This window comes from Prunus dulcis, chromosome 6, assembly GCF_902201215.1.
Source record: "Prunus dulcis chromosome 6, ALMONDv2, whole genome shotgun sequence".
Classification (NCBI taxonomy): domain Eukaryota; kingdom Viridiplantae; phylum Streptophyta; class Magnoliopsida; order Rosales; family Rosaceae; genus Prunus; species Prunus dulcis.
In genome coordinates, this window is record NC_047655.1 from 5,173,377 (window position 1) to 5,189,166 (window position 15,790).

Below are 15,790 nucleotides of genomic sequence, written 5' to 3' on the forward strand. Positions count from 1 at the left end.
ATAAACAAGATTTTCATGTTATGTTTCCAACAAATCAATCATAATCTACCACCTTAAGAAAGCTAACAAAGATAAAAAGAAATGAACTTTGTTAAAATGATTTCTCACAATTACTTAAAAGAATCGTTTGTTCATGAGTGTGGGGGTTAAGTTTCTATGCTTAAGCTAGAAGCTCTTGCGCCTGTGATATCCCTAATGCTTTTTTATTTATCTTCTTTTTCTTGTGAAAGGGAATCCAACCTTTGACCTAATTTTCGCTACGCGTCCGACCACTTGAGCTAACCCCAAGGGCTTGTAGCTTGAAGGCTTGAAACGTTTTCAGATATGTCCTTGGCTATTTTTATAATGTATGGTCAGGCACTGATGTTCCTCATGAGCGGCATATAAAAAGAAAGTCAAAAAGATGTAGTTCGTGTTTTTGTTAATTTATTTTCGCTGTTAAATTTTGAATTGTGAAGGGGTGGCCAGTCGCATAACATATGTTTCTAGACGTTGAGTCTGGCTGGACCAATATCAAAGAGGGTGGTAGCTTTGACCTTCCTGTGGATTTCATTATTATACTTCAAGCCTCCTATATATATAGAGTTCTCTCAATTTAAGCCTGTCATCTGTATTCTATTCTCTGCACACAACTTCTTCCTCATTCATTCAGTCCTTATTTACATCTCTCTCTCTCTGAGGTACTTTTTCTTCCCCATAATAGCTCTCAAATGTTGCATATTCATTGATGGTTGTGTTGAAAAAAAATAAATTAAGTTGCGATAATTGGTTTCTCTCTCTCTCTCTCTCTCTCTCTCTCTCTGATAACGAATAAGAATCTGAAATGAATCCCCACATTGTGATGCTTCAACTAATTCCACTTTTTTAGCTTTCTTTTTCATATCTATGAACTGATGACGCTCCTTTCGTTTGAAGCATTTAATTTGTAGAGTAGGATGGATTTCCAAAACCAGTATCAGCAGGCTGATCAGATGCCAAAATATGAGTGTCTTCTCTTTGGTAAGTCTTTTTTCCTTCATTTTTTTTTTATCCTTCTTTAAGTCATTATAACTAATAACTTGTGTCAGATTTCAATCAACATATTTCTGTGTTGTTCTTTGCATCTGCAACCTAGCTAGCCACTTTTCATTAGTACCAACAATGACATAAAACTATTTGTGTTGCAGATCTAGATGATACCCTTTATCCCTTGAGTTCTGGAATGTCTAAACAATGCACCAAGAATATTGAAGGTACAGTATATAATTCATCACCCTTCCATCCAAAACCATTTTCATCCATTATCTAATAATTACAAGAAAAAATCAATCTGATTATTCTTGTATCTCTTTTCTCAGAATACATGGTTCAAAAACTAGGCATAGCGGAAACAACAGTCACTCAGCTTAATCAAATGTTATACAAGAATTATGGGACATCAATGGCTGGTCTAAGGGTATGGCCACAGATTATAATATCCTAATTTTTTTAAAAATAATTTTTATATCATTAAACTTTCGTACAATTTTTTCTCCTGTCCAGGCCATTGGTTATAACTTTGACAATGATGACTACCATAGGTACCAAGTTTCCTCCTCCCTTTAACCTCTTTTATTTATCATTATATGAGCTGGTGCATATCAGGAAGTATGAAATTATTTCACAAATTCCCCTTTTACAGTTTTGTTCATGGAAGATTGCCCTATGAGGTACTTAGACCTGACCATGTCCTTAGGACTCTGCTGCTGAGCCTGCCGTATCGAAAACTCGTAAGCTGCAAGTTACATATGGAAACAAGTTGATCGTAACTAAAAAATTTTGTTTCAAGATATAATTTCTCTGATGATGTTTTGGCTTTACGATATGAAACAGATTTTCTCAAATGGGGACAAGTTCCATGTGGCAAAAACTCTTAGCAAGCTTGGATTGAAAGACTGTTTTGAAGGAGTTATATGTTTTGAGACTCTGAATCCCATCAGTGATAATGAAGACTCAAAGTCCACAGGCTGCAGAAACGTTTTTGACCATTCTTGTTTATTTGATGCTGGATCAGCACTTCCAGTGACTCCAGTTGTTTGCAAACCATTTGCAAATGCATATGAACAAGCCTTTCAGAAAGCCAATATTAACCCTCAAACAACTGTAAGACAACTAATCTGGCACTTCTAATAACCCTTCTTAATTGTTTTAAATTTTCTGTGAACTTTTACTTTCCCCCCCTCTTCGAGCATCTCCAATGGACTAGGCAAATGCGTCATTTGACAACCTATGTGACACTTTACTCCAAAAGATGAGGCAAATAGTTAATATAAAAATAACGTGTCCCCAAATTGCCCCACGACTTTTCAACAAGGTATTTTGCCTTTGCCAAGAGGTGAGGAAAATTTTCCTTTGCTTCTAACCTTGACCGTTTGGAGCTTAAGAATGTGGCAAGGCAATTTTAATTTGCCTTGCGAGAAACCCAACCCCTTGAACATGCTCTTGTTTCTTACCATGCATTCCTCAACCCAAAAAACTTCAAAATGACCCTTTTTTTATTTGTTTATTTATACATTTCATGTATAATTCAGTTGATGTAACAGTGAATTTACCACTTATTGCAGCTCTTCTTTGATGATAGCATCCGCAACATACAGGCTGGAAAGGATATGGGTCTTCATACTGTATTGGTAAGTTATAAAAGAAAAGGATTTTTCAGTTCTTGTTAAATACAGATCCTGAGTTCAAATCTTATAAATGAAAGTTTATTGTATTGTTGAATAAAAATTTTAATAATGCATTCGCACCAAAATGTATGTATAGGTGGGCACTTCCAACAGAACAAAGGGTGTGGATTATGCAATAGAGAGCATCCACAATATCAGAGAAGCACTGCCAGAGCTTTGGGAAATCAATAATAAGAAAGACATAAGCAGAAGCTTTTCTGGTAAGCTGGCAATGGAGACATCAGTGACTGCCTAACTATATATAGCTTCAAAGTCCTTTGAGTAAAAGAAGCAGCATGCAGGCCGGAAGTCGGAGAAAATCTTAAGTGTAACCAGTTTGTATACAATCATGTGTTTATCGCTCTAAATATTTTCCTCCAACAATTGGCTTAGTATATATATTTACATGTTTATTCTAATAAATGTATGATCAATGAAAAAGAAATCTGCTTTTCTGATTTGTGATGATCAATCACACCCCTCTATTCCCCACAACCCCTCTTGATTTTTACAAGAAAGTACAAAAGATTAACTCCGACGAACTACAAATAATTGGAGCAAATTAAAATCCAGAAAGGGGAAAATGACAGTTATACTGAAAATTATTAATTGTACAAGATAAAAAAAATGGTGCCTATTATTGATGAAAATTATTGAAAAGTTTGCTAATATCCACCATGCTGTCACTCAATTATTGGACAGGTGTGCATGAGCCTTTGAGGGTACCACAATGGATAACAACATGCACCGACGAAATTTAATCTCAAAATTCTAGACAGCAATTGATATGATTTGTTCATAATATCGACCCTTTCACCCCCTTCATTTCTAACAATCAAAGTATTCACATGAGAAATTGGTGTCTGCTGTGACAACTTTGGGTTTTCGTAATACCAATCTCATACTCAAATCTCATACTGAAACAATTGTCCTAACCTAAACAATGAATAAATAAACATCATGATAAGATATCAATTTTTGAGTACTAACTAAAGGGATCATTTTTTTTTTTTTTTTGTGTGGAGAGAACCTCGATGGAATGAGAGAAACTTTATTGATAAAATTAAAAATTACAACGGGGAACAACACACCTGACCCCGACTCAACAAATCACATAATTGGCGTTTTGAATAAGATCAGAGGCACCTCAAACCAAATAAAGTTGTTCACATTATGCAGACCGAATCAAATAAGTCGGTCTACAACACTATTTGCTTTCCTATGAGTAAATTGAAAAAGAGTGTCAGCAATCTATTTTTGAAGATGCTTTACATCTTCAACAATGAGTCGGTGTACTAACTAATGGGATCGTTGTTTTATTTGTTCATGTTGCGTTGCATTCTGAACCCAATTTGTTTTTAGTAATTAAGATGTCATGTCATCTACTATATCAATTAAATATCTTCGTAAAAGAAAAGTTCTCCACACGAAGGATTGACAATGATACCACCCAAAATCAAAATGTTTCGCTGTACTTAAATAGTAATTAAGATAAGATAAAGGCTTAATATCCAACAAACATAAACACTAAAATGTGCCAAAGAAATAAAAGATTGAATTTTTTGTGAGGTTTGGGTAATCAAGATAGTTTCGTGGAAGAGTAAATGAACAACATAAACGCTCAAATCATCATATTACCATATGTTTGAAAATAAGATATATTAAAGTTTAGGTAAATGAACGGAAAATACGATCTATTTATAGAAAGTTGCTGGAGTGCTCTTAAATTTTAAGTTGTAATGAAGAGAAATTCTTGAATCCGACTGTCGGACTAGTATTTTACGTTGGTCTACATCTTTGAGTGTGTTCAGTGGCGGAGCCACTCCTAGACCTGCAATAGCCCTGGCCCCACCATATTTTTATCCCTATTTTATTATATTATATATAATATATAGAATTTGTAATAAACAACTTAGAATTTAAGTTAAAATTTCCTCTAAAACAAATTAGACATGAGTCAATTAGAAATATTTAGCTCTAAACATGTAATTATTGAATACTTAGGTGTTTTATATTTTGTATTTTCTACTTGCCCTCCAAATTTTACAATTCTACCACCCCGCCGCCTCTGAATGTGTTGCCATATACAGCACGAAGACAAAAACTTATATTGAGAAGGAAGAATCCTAGGAAGAGAAAACCTTCTATTGTTTGAGGATTTTTGAGTTTGATAAGGTGTTGCAACTTGCTATACCTAAATAAGAAGAGATTATTTGAGTAAGAACTCTCCCATAAAAAAGGCGCAAAAAGTTGCTTTGTCATTAAGATTTTTTCTGTTGCTCAAAAAAGCATCAAATCAAAGTGAATTTCAGGGACGTGGCATTAAGATTTTTTCTGTTGCTCAAAAAAGCATCAAATCAAAGTGAATTTCAGGGACGTGGCTAACCGGGTACGTATAACGTATGCCCACAAAAATAAAATACCAAAGGCTCCTGGCGAAAACGACACGTGTCCTAATCAAACGCGATTTTTTGGCAGGCATATCGCGTAAAGCAGGCACGTGTCAGGTTCGCATAGGGCCACGTAATGCGGTAAAAAATGGGGTTATGACTTTGACGTTCGAAGAAATTGAAATCCAATACTAAAATGACGGGTGTGTGGCTATTTAAACACTTTCACGCTTCCAATTATTTTCTCTCTCTCTCTGCTCCCTTCTAAAATTCCTCTCTTGTTCTCTCCATCTCTCTCTCTCTCTCTCTCTAGTATCTACAACTGCGGCCATTTGGATCTGGTAACGCTCATTTTCTAGTCTTTGAATGCTTTTTTTATTACTTTAGAAGTTTGGATCTTTTTCTTTATATTTTCATTGTGATGAAGCATCGTTTTCTGATTTCTCGTTCACAATTTTTGAAGTTGTAGAAATCAAATATTGGGTTTTATTTTGTCCATTGTAATGTTTCTTCAATGTCTATACTTTCTGGGATTTGAGTGATCTTCTTGCTTTAATCGGGTGTGGGGTGTGAATGTTTTTGCACCTTTGATAACAGAAATGTAATGTGTGAGTTTGTTACCTTTTCTTTTGTGATATAGGGCCTTTTAGTTTTGGATTTTTTTGATGTTTTGGAAATAAAAGATTGAATTTTTTGTGAGGTTTGGGTTTGAAGGCATTGTGATTTTCCATCAAAATGAAGTTTGAAAATGTAAAACATTGGAAATTTTATTACTACTTTTAGCATTTAAGATTTTTTGGTTGAAGTTGTTTATATGCTTAATGCTTTTCTTCAATTCCTCTGGTTTGAAGCCTTCTAGATCAAGATGGAAAACGAGGATCAATATCAGCAATATGACTGCCTTCTATTTGGTAAGCCTTAATACACAGGTTTTGTCGATTTGAAATTTATGGTTCTAGAAGGCGGAATAACAACTAGCTGTTTTGATTTCCAGATCTAGATGACACCCTATATCCTCAGAGTTCAGGGATTTCAGTACAAATCACTAAGAATATTCAAGGTGAGGAATGCTTTATGATTATGGATTTTAAAGCTTTATGTGAAATGTTCATTGTTTGAATAAAATTTCTATGAATTTTTCGCTGTAGAATATATGCTTCAAAAGCTTGGCATGAAGGAAAGTGAAGTTCCTGAATTGTGTATTTCATTATATAAGGATTACGGGACGACGATGGCTGGTCTTAAGGTAGGGTGATTATGATCCCTTCAACTTTTAATTTTTGTTTCTAAAAGTATTTAAGTCAGAACAGAATGATAATGAAGTTGGTTTTGCGTTTTTCCTTATTTCCAGGCTCAGGGCTATAACTTCGAGTATGATGACTTTCATAGGTACCAAATGCTTAACCTTAATTTGTGCTCCTATTGTTTACGACAATCATATGATCTTGATTTGTCACAATAATCATTTTTGCAGTTTTGTTCATGGGAGGTTGCCCTACGATTCACTTAATCCTGACCCTATTCTCAGGGGTCTTTTACTTAGTCTACCTATCCGGAAAGTGGTAAGTTTTATTGATCAATCTATACTCTCAAATTTGGTCTTTAAAAAAAAAGGGGAATGTTTTAACAACGATGCGTTCTTCTCATGTTATGTTGGTCATTGTGTGTAGATTTTCACAAATTCAGACAAGGCACATGCCGCTAGTGTGCTCGGGAAGCTTGGAATAGAGGACTGCTTTGAGATGATTATATGCTTCGAGACTCTGAATCCCACCAACAATGCTGATGATTCTGTTGGTGCCAAAGAAACTGAAAATATTGAACAACCAAATACTGGTTCTGTAATTTCAAAGACCCCAGTTGTGTGCAAACCGTTTGAGCATGCATATGAAGAAACTTTTAAGATTGCAAACATCAACCCCAAAAGAACGGTAAGATTTTTTATTTTTATTTTCATAACTACGGCAATTGACTTTGCCATAGGTCTCATAATTGGCAGGGTACTGTTTGAAATAATAGGGTGTATGCTATTTCTTAGCACTTTTCAGTTCATTTTGTATACTTTTACTTGTCTTCAACATTCTTCAATTCGTTTTGTGATTTCATTTTTGTTTCCAGTTATTCTTCGACGATAGCATTCGCAATTTGCAAACTGCAAAGGAGTTGGGGCTCCATACGGTAATGGTAAGTTACTAATACCAAATTCGGGCAAGTAAAATTTTGCTGTTTCTGAGAAATGATCTATAAGGATATCGTGCTCACCAATATGGTTTATGAAATTGCTGTGTAGATTGGCACATCTCACCGAACTAAAGGTGCGGATCATGCATTTGAGAGCATCCATAATATCAAGGAAGCATTGCCAGAACTCTGGGAAACCACTGAACAGTGTGAAAATGTTCGATATTCGCGAGAGATTGCAATCGAACAACCAGTACAAGCTTAGGCCATTTTTAAGTCATCTGAAATGTTGAGAGCTACATTCATCACAGGCAACCATGTGGCTGATGTGTTTCTTATTTATGTGATTTTCTCGTACTTTGGAATTGTAGAATTGTATTATATATGTAAGCTTATGTGTTTCACAGGCAACCATACTCTCTATTTACCTCCAAAAATAGAGGCTTCTAGGAGCTCCTAAATTTGAGGAGAGAGAAATGACTCATAATGGTTCCCTATAATTTAACGTTGCTTTATTTAATAAGTATTTCAAATCTTTAAGTAATGCTAATTATTTTTTAATTGAGATGGACCAATTAAAAAAGAGTTATAGTATTTATGACTCTCTAAACTAGAGAGCATGATTGGAGTTTAAATTCCTAAAAGAATATTAAAAAAACTAGTTAGCATTAATAAGATAAAAAACTAGTTAGCATTAATAAAAAGTATTTACTGAGTATTTAAAACCTTTAATTAATGCTAATTATTTTTTTAATTGAGATGGACCAATTAAAAAAGAGTTATAGTATTTATGACTCCCTAAACTAGAGAGCATGATTGGAGTTTAAATTCCTAAAATAATATTAAAAAAACTAGTTAGCATTAATAAGATAAAAAACTAGTTAGCATTAATAAAAAGTATTTACTGAGTATTTAAAACCTTTAATTAATGCTAATTATTTTTTTAATTGAGATGGACCAATTAAAAAAGAGTTATAGTATTTATGACTCCCTAAACTAGAGAGCATGATTGGAGTTAAATTTTATATAGAACTCCTAAAATAAGATAAAAAAACTAGTTATCATTAATTAAAAGTTTAAACTATGCATAAAACAAAGCAGCATTAAATTATAAGGAGCCACTAGAAGTCCTCTCTCTCTTCAGATTTAGGAGCTCCTAGAGGTCTTCCTATTTTAGGAGGTGGATAGGGAGCATGGTTGGCGTTGTATTTTTCTAATTCCTCCCTGAAATTAGTTTAAGGAGGTGGTTTAGGGAGCCCATTGTTGATGCTCATTTGGTACACCGTATTAGACTATTGATAGGAGTAAATAGTCTATGTCTGGTGTTTGGTGTCAACTTGTATTATTTAAGTACCTGACTATTTTAAACAGGTTGTGCTCTTAATACTCTCCTTACTTGACTAACTAATACAACCCACACATCTCGGTTTAGATAATACACTCTTAATTATACAACTAGGGAAAAAGAACACACACAGTTCATGTGAAAAATCCGACGATGCTATGTTCATCTTCTTCTCCCTATGGCTATCTTCTCCAAAGTTGTTCTTTGCTATCTTCTCCAAGGTTATTCTCTTCATTCTCCTCTCTCTCTCTCTCTCTCTCTCTCTCTCTCTCTCTCTCTCCAATATGCTTTTTCTCTCCTCTTCTGTCTTCATCTTCTCTTTCTTTATATATTTCCTCTTTTATTAATTTTTTGTAGAAATTAAATTATGAGTTTTTCCTTTTTGAAAGCAACTACGACCGTATGCGGAATTTCATTTTGAAATGAAAAATCCCTAGACATGTATTCAATACTCCATATTAGCTTGAACACCCTCTGCATCTCCTTGTCTAACCAGAAATATTGTTATATGAACAAGCCAAAATGCTATAAAGATGAATCTTGCCAAACATGCATTTTAAGCTATTCTCTTTTGGAGAATAATCGCGGCTATACTTTTAAGATATTTTATTTTTGGAGTATAGCCGCCCGTCTATACTTATACAATATTATAATTTCTGGAGTACCGTCGCGCGGCTATACTTTTAAGGTATTCTTTTTTGGAGAATAATCGCGGCTATACTTCTAAGATATTCTATTTTTAGTATAGCCGGAATATTCTAGTTTTAGCAATACTTGTATGATAGTATAATTTTTGGAGTATAGCCGCCCGGCTATACGATTAAAATATTCAATTTTTGGAAGACCTTGCAACAAGCAGGGCCTACTACAAATTTACCAGTAGATATTGAGGTATAAATTTCCCATCCGCACCCAAGAACGTTCTGAAGTGATGACCGACACTTTGCTATGTCACCCAGGTTCCCTGGCAGCAGTGGCCTTGGGATCCCTGGAGGTAATAAGCCTGGGGACCCTAGAGGCAATAGGCTTGGGATCCCTGGTGGTGTTAGAATTCAGACTATGATCTGAATTGTAACTTGCATGTTACTAAATGCTACTGAATGAGTAGAAGTTTCAGAGGAATTTTCAGAGTGAGAGAAAGCTTGAGGACAGAGCAAAAGGAAGAAGTCTGTCATTCTTCTCACGCACACACTGTGCACTAATAACAGCTGGAATAAGATATTCCAAATTACATCATCCAAATCTAGCCATCCATTCTTCTATTATAAGATTAGATCTTAGCTGTCCACTTGGACTATAATCCAAGGGCTCACATTTAAATCTGTAAACTTAAACTAAATACAAAATCATATCAGCTAAAACACTTATATTTCAACACTCCCTTCTAAGTGTTTAGGTGAGATTACTCCAAGCTTTCTTCTCAGGTATTCAAACCGATCTCTTGCTAGAGCCTTGGTAAAGATGTCTGCAGTCTGTTCTTCAGTTTTGCAATACAACAAATCAATCTCTCCATTTTGCAAAGCATCTCGGATGAAGTGAAACCTTCTTTTTATATGCCTTGTCTTATGATGATGCACCGGATTCTTGGTTATGGCAATAGCAGAGGTATTATCACATAGAATTGTAGTAGCACTCACCTATTCTTCACCAATATCTGAGAGAACAAAGCGCAACCAGATTGCTTGTGCAGTGGCTTCTGCTGCACTAACGTACTCTGCCTCGGCTATAGACAAAGCTACACTACTTTTCTTAACTGAAGCCCAAGAGAACACACCTGATCCAAGATTAAATGCATATCCAGAGGTGCTTCTCATGTCATCCTCACTCCCTGACCAATCACTGTCATAGTAGCCGATGAGCCTTGCTTCTTTTCCTTTCTCAAAAGCTATGCCATAATCAAAAGTGCCTTGAATGTACCTTAGTACCCTTTTGGCAGTTCCCATATGTTTTCTAGTAGGTCCATGCATAAATCTAGCCAAAAGACTTGCTGCAAACATGATGTCTGGCCTTGTTGCAGTCAGGTACAGCAGACTTCCAACAATCTGCCTATAGACCCCTTCATCAGCTTGTTCACTCCCATCTTCCTTGGATAGTTTTTCATTCATTGCAAGATGAGTAGCTACAGCTTTACAGTCTTTGAAGCCAAATTTGTCTAGCAATGTCTTAGTATATTTCTTCTGGTGCAAGAAAATGTAAGACTTGGTTTGTATCACTCCTAACCCCAAGAAATGGTGAAGCAAACCAAGATCAGTCATTTCATATTGCCTCATCATTTTAGTTTTGAACACCATCATCAAGGCTTTTGAGCTTCCAGTGTAGATAATATCGTCTACATATAAAGAAACGATAATAATACCACTTTCTGCAGCCTTTACATATAGTGTTGCCTCTTTAGGACTTCTCTGGAAACCTGCCTTGGTGAAGTAAGAATTGATTTCTTCATACCAAGCTCTTGGAGCTTGTTTAAGTCCATATAATGCCTTCTTGAGTCTACACACTATGTCCTCTTTGTTCTTAACCATAAAAACAGGAGGTTGATCCACATACACCTCTTCATGCAACACTCCATTCAAGAATGCAGACTTTACATCTAACTGAAACAGTTTCCACCCCTTTTGTGCAGCCAATGCCACCAATGTTTTAATGGTATCCAACCTAGCAACAGGTCTAAACGTTTCATTGAAGTCTATCCCTAGCTTTTGAGAATAGCTCTTTGCCACTAGTCGAGCCTTGTTTTTCTGAATTGTACCATCTAAATTCAGCTTGGTTTTATAAATCTATTTGACACCAATCACTGGTTTATCAATTGGTTTATCAACCAACTCCCAAGTCTTGTTCTTCTCTATCATTTCTATCTCATTCTCCATTGCCTTCTGCCATGCTTCATCTTTAACAGCCTCTTCAAAAGTCTCAGGCTCGATAATACACAAGTTACATCTTGCATACACTTCTGCAACACTCTTGTATTTCAGAGGTGTGTGATCAACATCCTGTGATCCTGAGTCAGGATCAGCATGCCCCTCTTCTGAAATCTCTTCTTAACTTAGGCTAGAATCACTAGGTTCCTCTTCTCTCTCAGCGAGTGTCTCATTAAGAGGTATTGAGATATCACATTCCTTTCGTGCATTCCAATCCCAAACAGCTGCCTCATTGAATATCACATCCCTAGAAATAATCATTTTTCCAGATGCAATATTATATAATCTGTAGCCTTTTTCACAGCTACCATACCCCAGAAATATACATCTTGTACTAGCTAAGTCAAGCTTCTGCCTTTGTTGATTTGGAACATGTGCATAGCACAAAGAACCAAACACTAGTACTTGAGTTCGATCCTCTTCTCTATAGTTTAGAAAAGTCTAGACCATCACTAGTATAAAAAATTTATAAAAAAATTCCCGAAATGATTTTAAATCTTTTAAGTTATGAAAACATGTGTGTTTATCATTTATAGCCTAAACTTTTTTTTTTATAAATAACACTAACCTCCCTTCTCATATGATAGATTTAAAATTACAACAAGTGTTGTTTCTCAAAATAAGAGGAAGGGTTAGGGTAAAGCTTACTGAACCTCAAGGAAGGTTTGCATAATTTACTCTATTTAAATTGATTGGCGCATAAATTTTGAGTTGAAGCAAAGCCCGATGAAGAGCAGGAAAACACTCAGGACAATATCCAACAATTCAAGAAAATAAAGATATATTATAAATATATGAACAAAATTCCACACAATCTGTACGACATGGAAGGTGTGTTTGAATTGTCATTTCATACCAACTTCTGGTTCATATGGATATTTACACAAAGACAAAAAGCATTATTCATGTGCAAAACACTTTCTGGGTTTGGACCTTCCAGTGCCACAATCACTTGACTGTTTCATCTAAAAAAGAATTGATGGAATAAATGCCTTCTCTTTTTTCTTTTGCTTTGGATGAAGGATATGCCTTTAACTTCACCCTTTCAGTGAATACTTCTTCCCCGTGAATGCTTGGAACTTTGGCTCATCTGTCTTTTGAGAAGGATCTTCTGCCTTCTGAGAAGGTTCTTGCCTGCTGTTCTTTGGGGCAACCTGGGTTTACAAGTTCAAACCAAACAGATGAGATACTTTAAAGCTAATAAGAACAGATAATCAATTAAATTAGAAAAAAAAAAGGACGTACTTTTGGGGTTTCATTTGTGGGCTGGTTGACATTTGAACCAAACACAAGCTTTCCAGAGTGTTGACGTGCAGCACAAGTTGATGACTTCGAACTCTTGGTTCCATTTTCACTCTTCAGTTGGTGCTGCTTGAGTATGGGAGAGGAAACTTGTGCAACTGATTGTGCCAATGGTTTCCCATCCAATCGTTTTCCTGAACCAGTAAAGGGACTGAATTTTGCTATCTTTTCAGATGGTTCTTCTTCGGCTGAAAGATACATGTTAAAAATGGAAAATTGATGTCATCCGTTAAAAAGGAATTCTATCATCTTATAAGCAAAAAATTAAGGTCAAAAGTTAGAACTGAACCATCTTTTAAAATTATTTAAACAGAATAACATAACTACCTTCTAGCAGTCTCTTCTTTGACGAAGTAATAGGTGCTGGTTTCTCGGGTTCCACATAATCAAGAGGAGGGGCAAAATCAACCTCACAGTCCGTCTCAATTATACTGATTGCAGAGGAGGGTTTTGTTTCAACTATGTTAATGTAATACTTTTTATTGTTATAAGGAACCATGATAGTGTCACCAGTGGTTAAACAAGAGTAGCTCCTCAATGTAGTCTCCAAACTGAAGGAAGAAAAGTGAGGAAATAAATATTTTATTATCACACTCAAAGTGCAATGCAATGACCCAAATGAAGATATCAAAGTGATTAACTAACATGGCTTTGGGATTTGAGATATCAAGAAAGTCCTTGGTGTGGGGCTGCAACTTCACATACGTTCCCTTTACAAGGCTTTTGTTTTTCACTTGACAAATGTCTCCCTCTTGAAGGAGCATGTTCTCCATCATCTACAAAGAAACAAAAGAACATAAATGAGTAAGCATCACCATATCTGGAATGCTGCTGCAACAAATTCCAAGAGAGATGTGTACCCAGTAAGGTAAATAGATTAGGCCCTCATCAGCAACAAATTCCAAAACCCCACAATGAGTAACTCGGTCAACAATAGGATTGTTAAGTTCGAACAACATAGGGTAGTCGATCTGTAAAGATGCTGGAGAAGAAAAGCTCGTATTTAGTTGGCATATCATATATCAGGACCCAGGGTTACATAAGTTGAAAATCCAAATGGCAACGGCAGGACATATAATAGATAAAATTATCAATTTACCGAGGCGGTCAAGAGCTGAGGGAGGCATTATAACTGGAAGGACAAAAAAAAAAAAAACAAATAATTAAGTAAGTATTTAATACTATCAAGCAAATGAGCATACAGGATGCCATGGATAGTATAAAAGAACCAGTCAGGCAGATAAACATACTTTTATCCCCCTTTTCCAGATGTGACTGCAAAAGATCAAGAGTAAGAGGAATCAGTATAAACAATTAGGAAGCTGGCCAAAGAATAAGTTTGCTTATAACTTGGAGGGCACAGGGAAAACTTTCAACTTAATCAGCGAAATTTTTTGGTGAGAAATTAATTAGTAAATTTTCCAGGTTCAGAATTCAAACCTTGTCAATAAATGAGACAGGGTAACAACGATAACTCTGCTCAAAAGCAGAAATGCGATAGTTTTCATGAGCCTGTAACACAAAAATAATCAGAATGGTGAATAACATTTATCAGCCAAACAAGTTCAAAACAATTAGATCAATGGATACAATGTGAAAAAGAAGCAAGCAACACTCAAAATAGCAATCTAAGCTCATTAACTGATACCCATCACTGTTTTAAACAGTCAGATTGTCAAAATCTGATGCCAAGTTGTTACCCAATCGCATAAACATATTACTCCCAAACTAAAACCTCCTCTATCCCACAGACATGCATTAAACCGTTCCCCTTTATCCCATGATTTCCATTCAAGCTAACCCATTAGAAACTATACTGCCAACACAATCAAGTCCTTAACTTTATTTTGAATTTCAATTTAAGAAAACACAAAGTACAAGGAAAATAAAAGAACGTACCATTTTCACTGGGTCCCAGAACTGATTGCCTGTCAAATAAGCAAACAATGAGAAAACATCAAAAAAAGAAAAAAGAAAAACCCAATTATCAATCTAAATCCAAACTTCAGAATATCAGTTAACCCATATAGATTCTAGATATACAGTTACAAGCAAAAGAAACCCACTCTGTTCGAAAAATGAAACAAAGAGAACAAGAAGAAACCTACTATCTGACTACCAACAAAAGCATTGAAGATAGAAGACCCAAAAGAAAATAGGCACCAAAAGTTATTGAATTTTGATGCTGTTAAAACAGAAAGCAGGGATTTTGAAGAAGAGCCGGGCACCTTTTTGTTTGTAATGGATGATGGTTGAGTTGAGGTGCTGGGTTTTCTTGCTGCCTAAGGAGAGCCAGCTGGGTCTGAGACTCTGTGAGTCTCTGAGTCTGAGCAGTGAATTTTGTGAGATGGTGGGTTCCGAGGTTTTTATAGGTTAAGAGAGAGCCTTGGATTCGGATGGAAAAACTAAAGCGGGTCCTCGCGGGTTTGTGGCTCGTGGAATAGGAGGAGTGGTTCAATTTCTTTTTTTCTTTTTACTATTGTTGTTTTCTTCTTCTTCATTTTTTTTTTTTTTTGTAATGCATTTTCTTTTCTTTTATTTCAATTTGCAAGCAATCACTTCCCAACAAAATTCCTCGGTTTTCGTTCTTTAACAAAAGATATGATATATAAAGATACTTTAATAACCAAAACAAAAAATAGATATATATATATATATAAGATACTTTCATAACAGGTTAATACACTATATAACTAGGTATTGAACTCTTTATTAATATTTGTCATTGACATCTATGTGAGTTGAATTTAACACATCTTTTAATTAATTGAAGACAAATACCACTAAACTAAAGTTAATTACAATAAAATTGTAATCCAAAAGAAACGAAAAGTTATGAAAAATAGCCCAATTTGAGCGTTTTAAAGAATTTTGCCTCTTTTTACTTTTTAAATTTAACCAAGCTGCAAGGTATGAACAATATATGACAGAGTTCGAGCTTTATTCTATGGGACCCATATGAAACTTTTA

The 15,790-nt window shown here is 35.3% G+C and overlaps 3 protein-coding genes across 4 annotated transcripts; 2 read left to right on the plus strand and 1 right to left on the minus strand.

The window, feature by feature from the left end:
* Positions 1 to 898: 898 nt before the first annotated feature.
* LOC117632215 lies at positions 899 to 2,994 on the plus strand. Of its 2 annotated transcripts, XM_034365646.1 has the most exons (9): positions 899 to 999; positions 1,167 to 1,232; positions 1,338 to 1,435; positions 1,522 to 1,559; positions 1,661 to 1,748; positions 1,852 to 1,987; positions 2,033 to 2,121; positions 2,583 to 2,648; positions 2,782 to 2,994. In XM_034365646.1, exons 1-9 carry the CDS (start codon positions 936 to 938, stop codon positions 2,938 to 2,940), a joined length of 804 nt encoding a protein of 267 aa, XP_034221537.1. In that variant the 5' UTR covers positions 899 to 935; the 3' UTR covers positions 2,941 to 2,994. The 2 variants fall into 2 exon arrangements, with proteins under 2 accessions (XP_034221537.1, XP_034221535.1); XM_034365644.1 differs by having other exon boundaries at positions 1,852 to 2,121.
* A 2,323-nt stretch (positions 2,995 to 5,317) lies between these two features.
* LOC117631155 (uncharacterized protein C24B11.05-like) lies at positions 5,318 to 7,650 on the plus strand. The gene is made up of 9 exons (XM_034364144.1): positions 5,318 to 5,415; positions 5,926 to 5,985; positions 6,069 to 6,134; positions 6,223 to 6,320; positions 6,426 to 6,463; positions 6,549 to 6,636; positions 6,745 to 7,005; positions 7,193 to 7,258; positions 7,365 to 7,650. The coding sequence occupies exons 2-9, from the start codon at positions 5,940 to 5,942 to the stop codon at positions 7,518 to 7,520; spliced, it is 819 nt and encodes a 272-aa protein (XP_034220035.1). The 5' UTR covers positions 5,318 to 5,415; positions 5,926 to 5,939; the 3' UTR covers positions 7,521 to 7,650.
* Positions 7,651 to 12,282: 4,632 nt separating this feature from the next.
* Positions 12,283 to 15,212, minus strand: LOC117631132 (ubiquitin recognition factor in ER-associated degradation protein 1). Its single transcript, XM_034364103.1, has 10 exons — positions 15,049 to 15,212; positions 14,720 to 14,748; positions 14,261 to 14,332; positions 14,071 to 14,095; positions 13,920 to 13,952; positions 13,681 to 13,802; positions 13,466 to 13,596; positions 13,148 to 13,371; positions 12,764 to 13,008; positions 12,283 to 12,672 (listed from the first exon to the last, which is right to left on the minus strand). The coding sequence occupies exons 2-10, from the start codon at positions 14,720 to 14,722 to the stop codon at positions 12,556 to 12,558; spliced, it is 972 nt and encodes a 323-aa protein (XP_034219994.1). The 5' UTR covers positions 14,723 to 14,748; positions 15,049 to 15,212; the 3' UTR covers positions 12,283 to 12,555.
* Positions 15,213 to 15,790: the final 578 nt, after the last annotated feature.

Excerpts from the sequence above, each read along its gene's own strand:
- LOC117632215 (XM_034365644.1), top strand. The coding sequence starts at position 936 with ATGGATTTCCAAAACCAGTATCAGCAGGCTGATCAGATGCCAAAATAT. Across the intron at positions 1,749-1,851 it reads GCCTGCCGTATCGAAAACTC|ATTTTCTCAAATGGGGACAA; the intron begins GTAAGCTGCAAG and ends GATATGAAACAG. Across the intron at positions 2,649-2,781 it reads TGGGTCTTCATACTGTATTG|GTGGGCACTTCCAACAGAAC; the intron begins GTAAGTTATAAA and ends ATGTATGTATAG.
- LOC117631155 (XM_034364144.1), top strand. The coding sequence starts at position 5,940 with ATGGAAAACGAGGATCAATATCAGCAATATGACTGCCTTCTATTTG. Across the intron at positions 6,464-6,548 it reads GAGTATGATGACTTTCATAG|TTTTGTTCATGGGAGGTTGC; the intron begins GTACCAAATGCT and ends TCATTTTTGCAG. Across the intron at positions 7,006-7,192 it reads ACATCAACCCCAAAAGAACG|TTATTCTTCGACGATAGCAT; the intron begins GTAAGATTTTTT and ends TTTTGTTTCCAG.
- LOC117631132 (XM_034364103.1), bottom strand. Across the intron at positions 13,803-13,919 it reads CTCAGCTCTTGACCGCCTCG|CATCTTTACAGATCGACTAC; the intron begins GTAAATTGATAA and ends TTTCTTCTCCAG. Across the intron at positions 13,009-13,147 it reads AAAGAAGAGACTGCTAGAAG|CCGAAGAAGAACCATCTGAA; the intron begins GTAGTTATGTTA and ends TGTATCTTTCAG.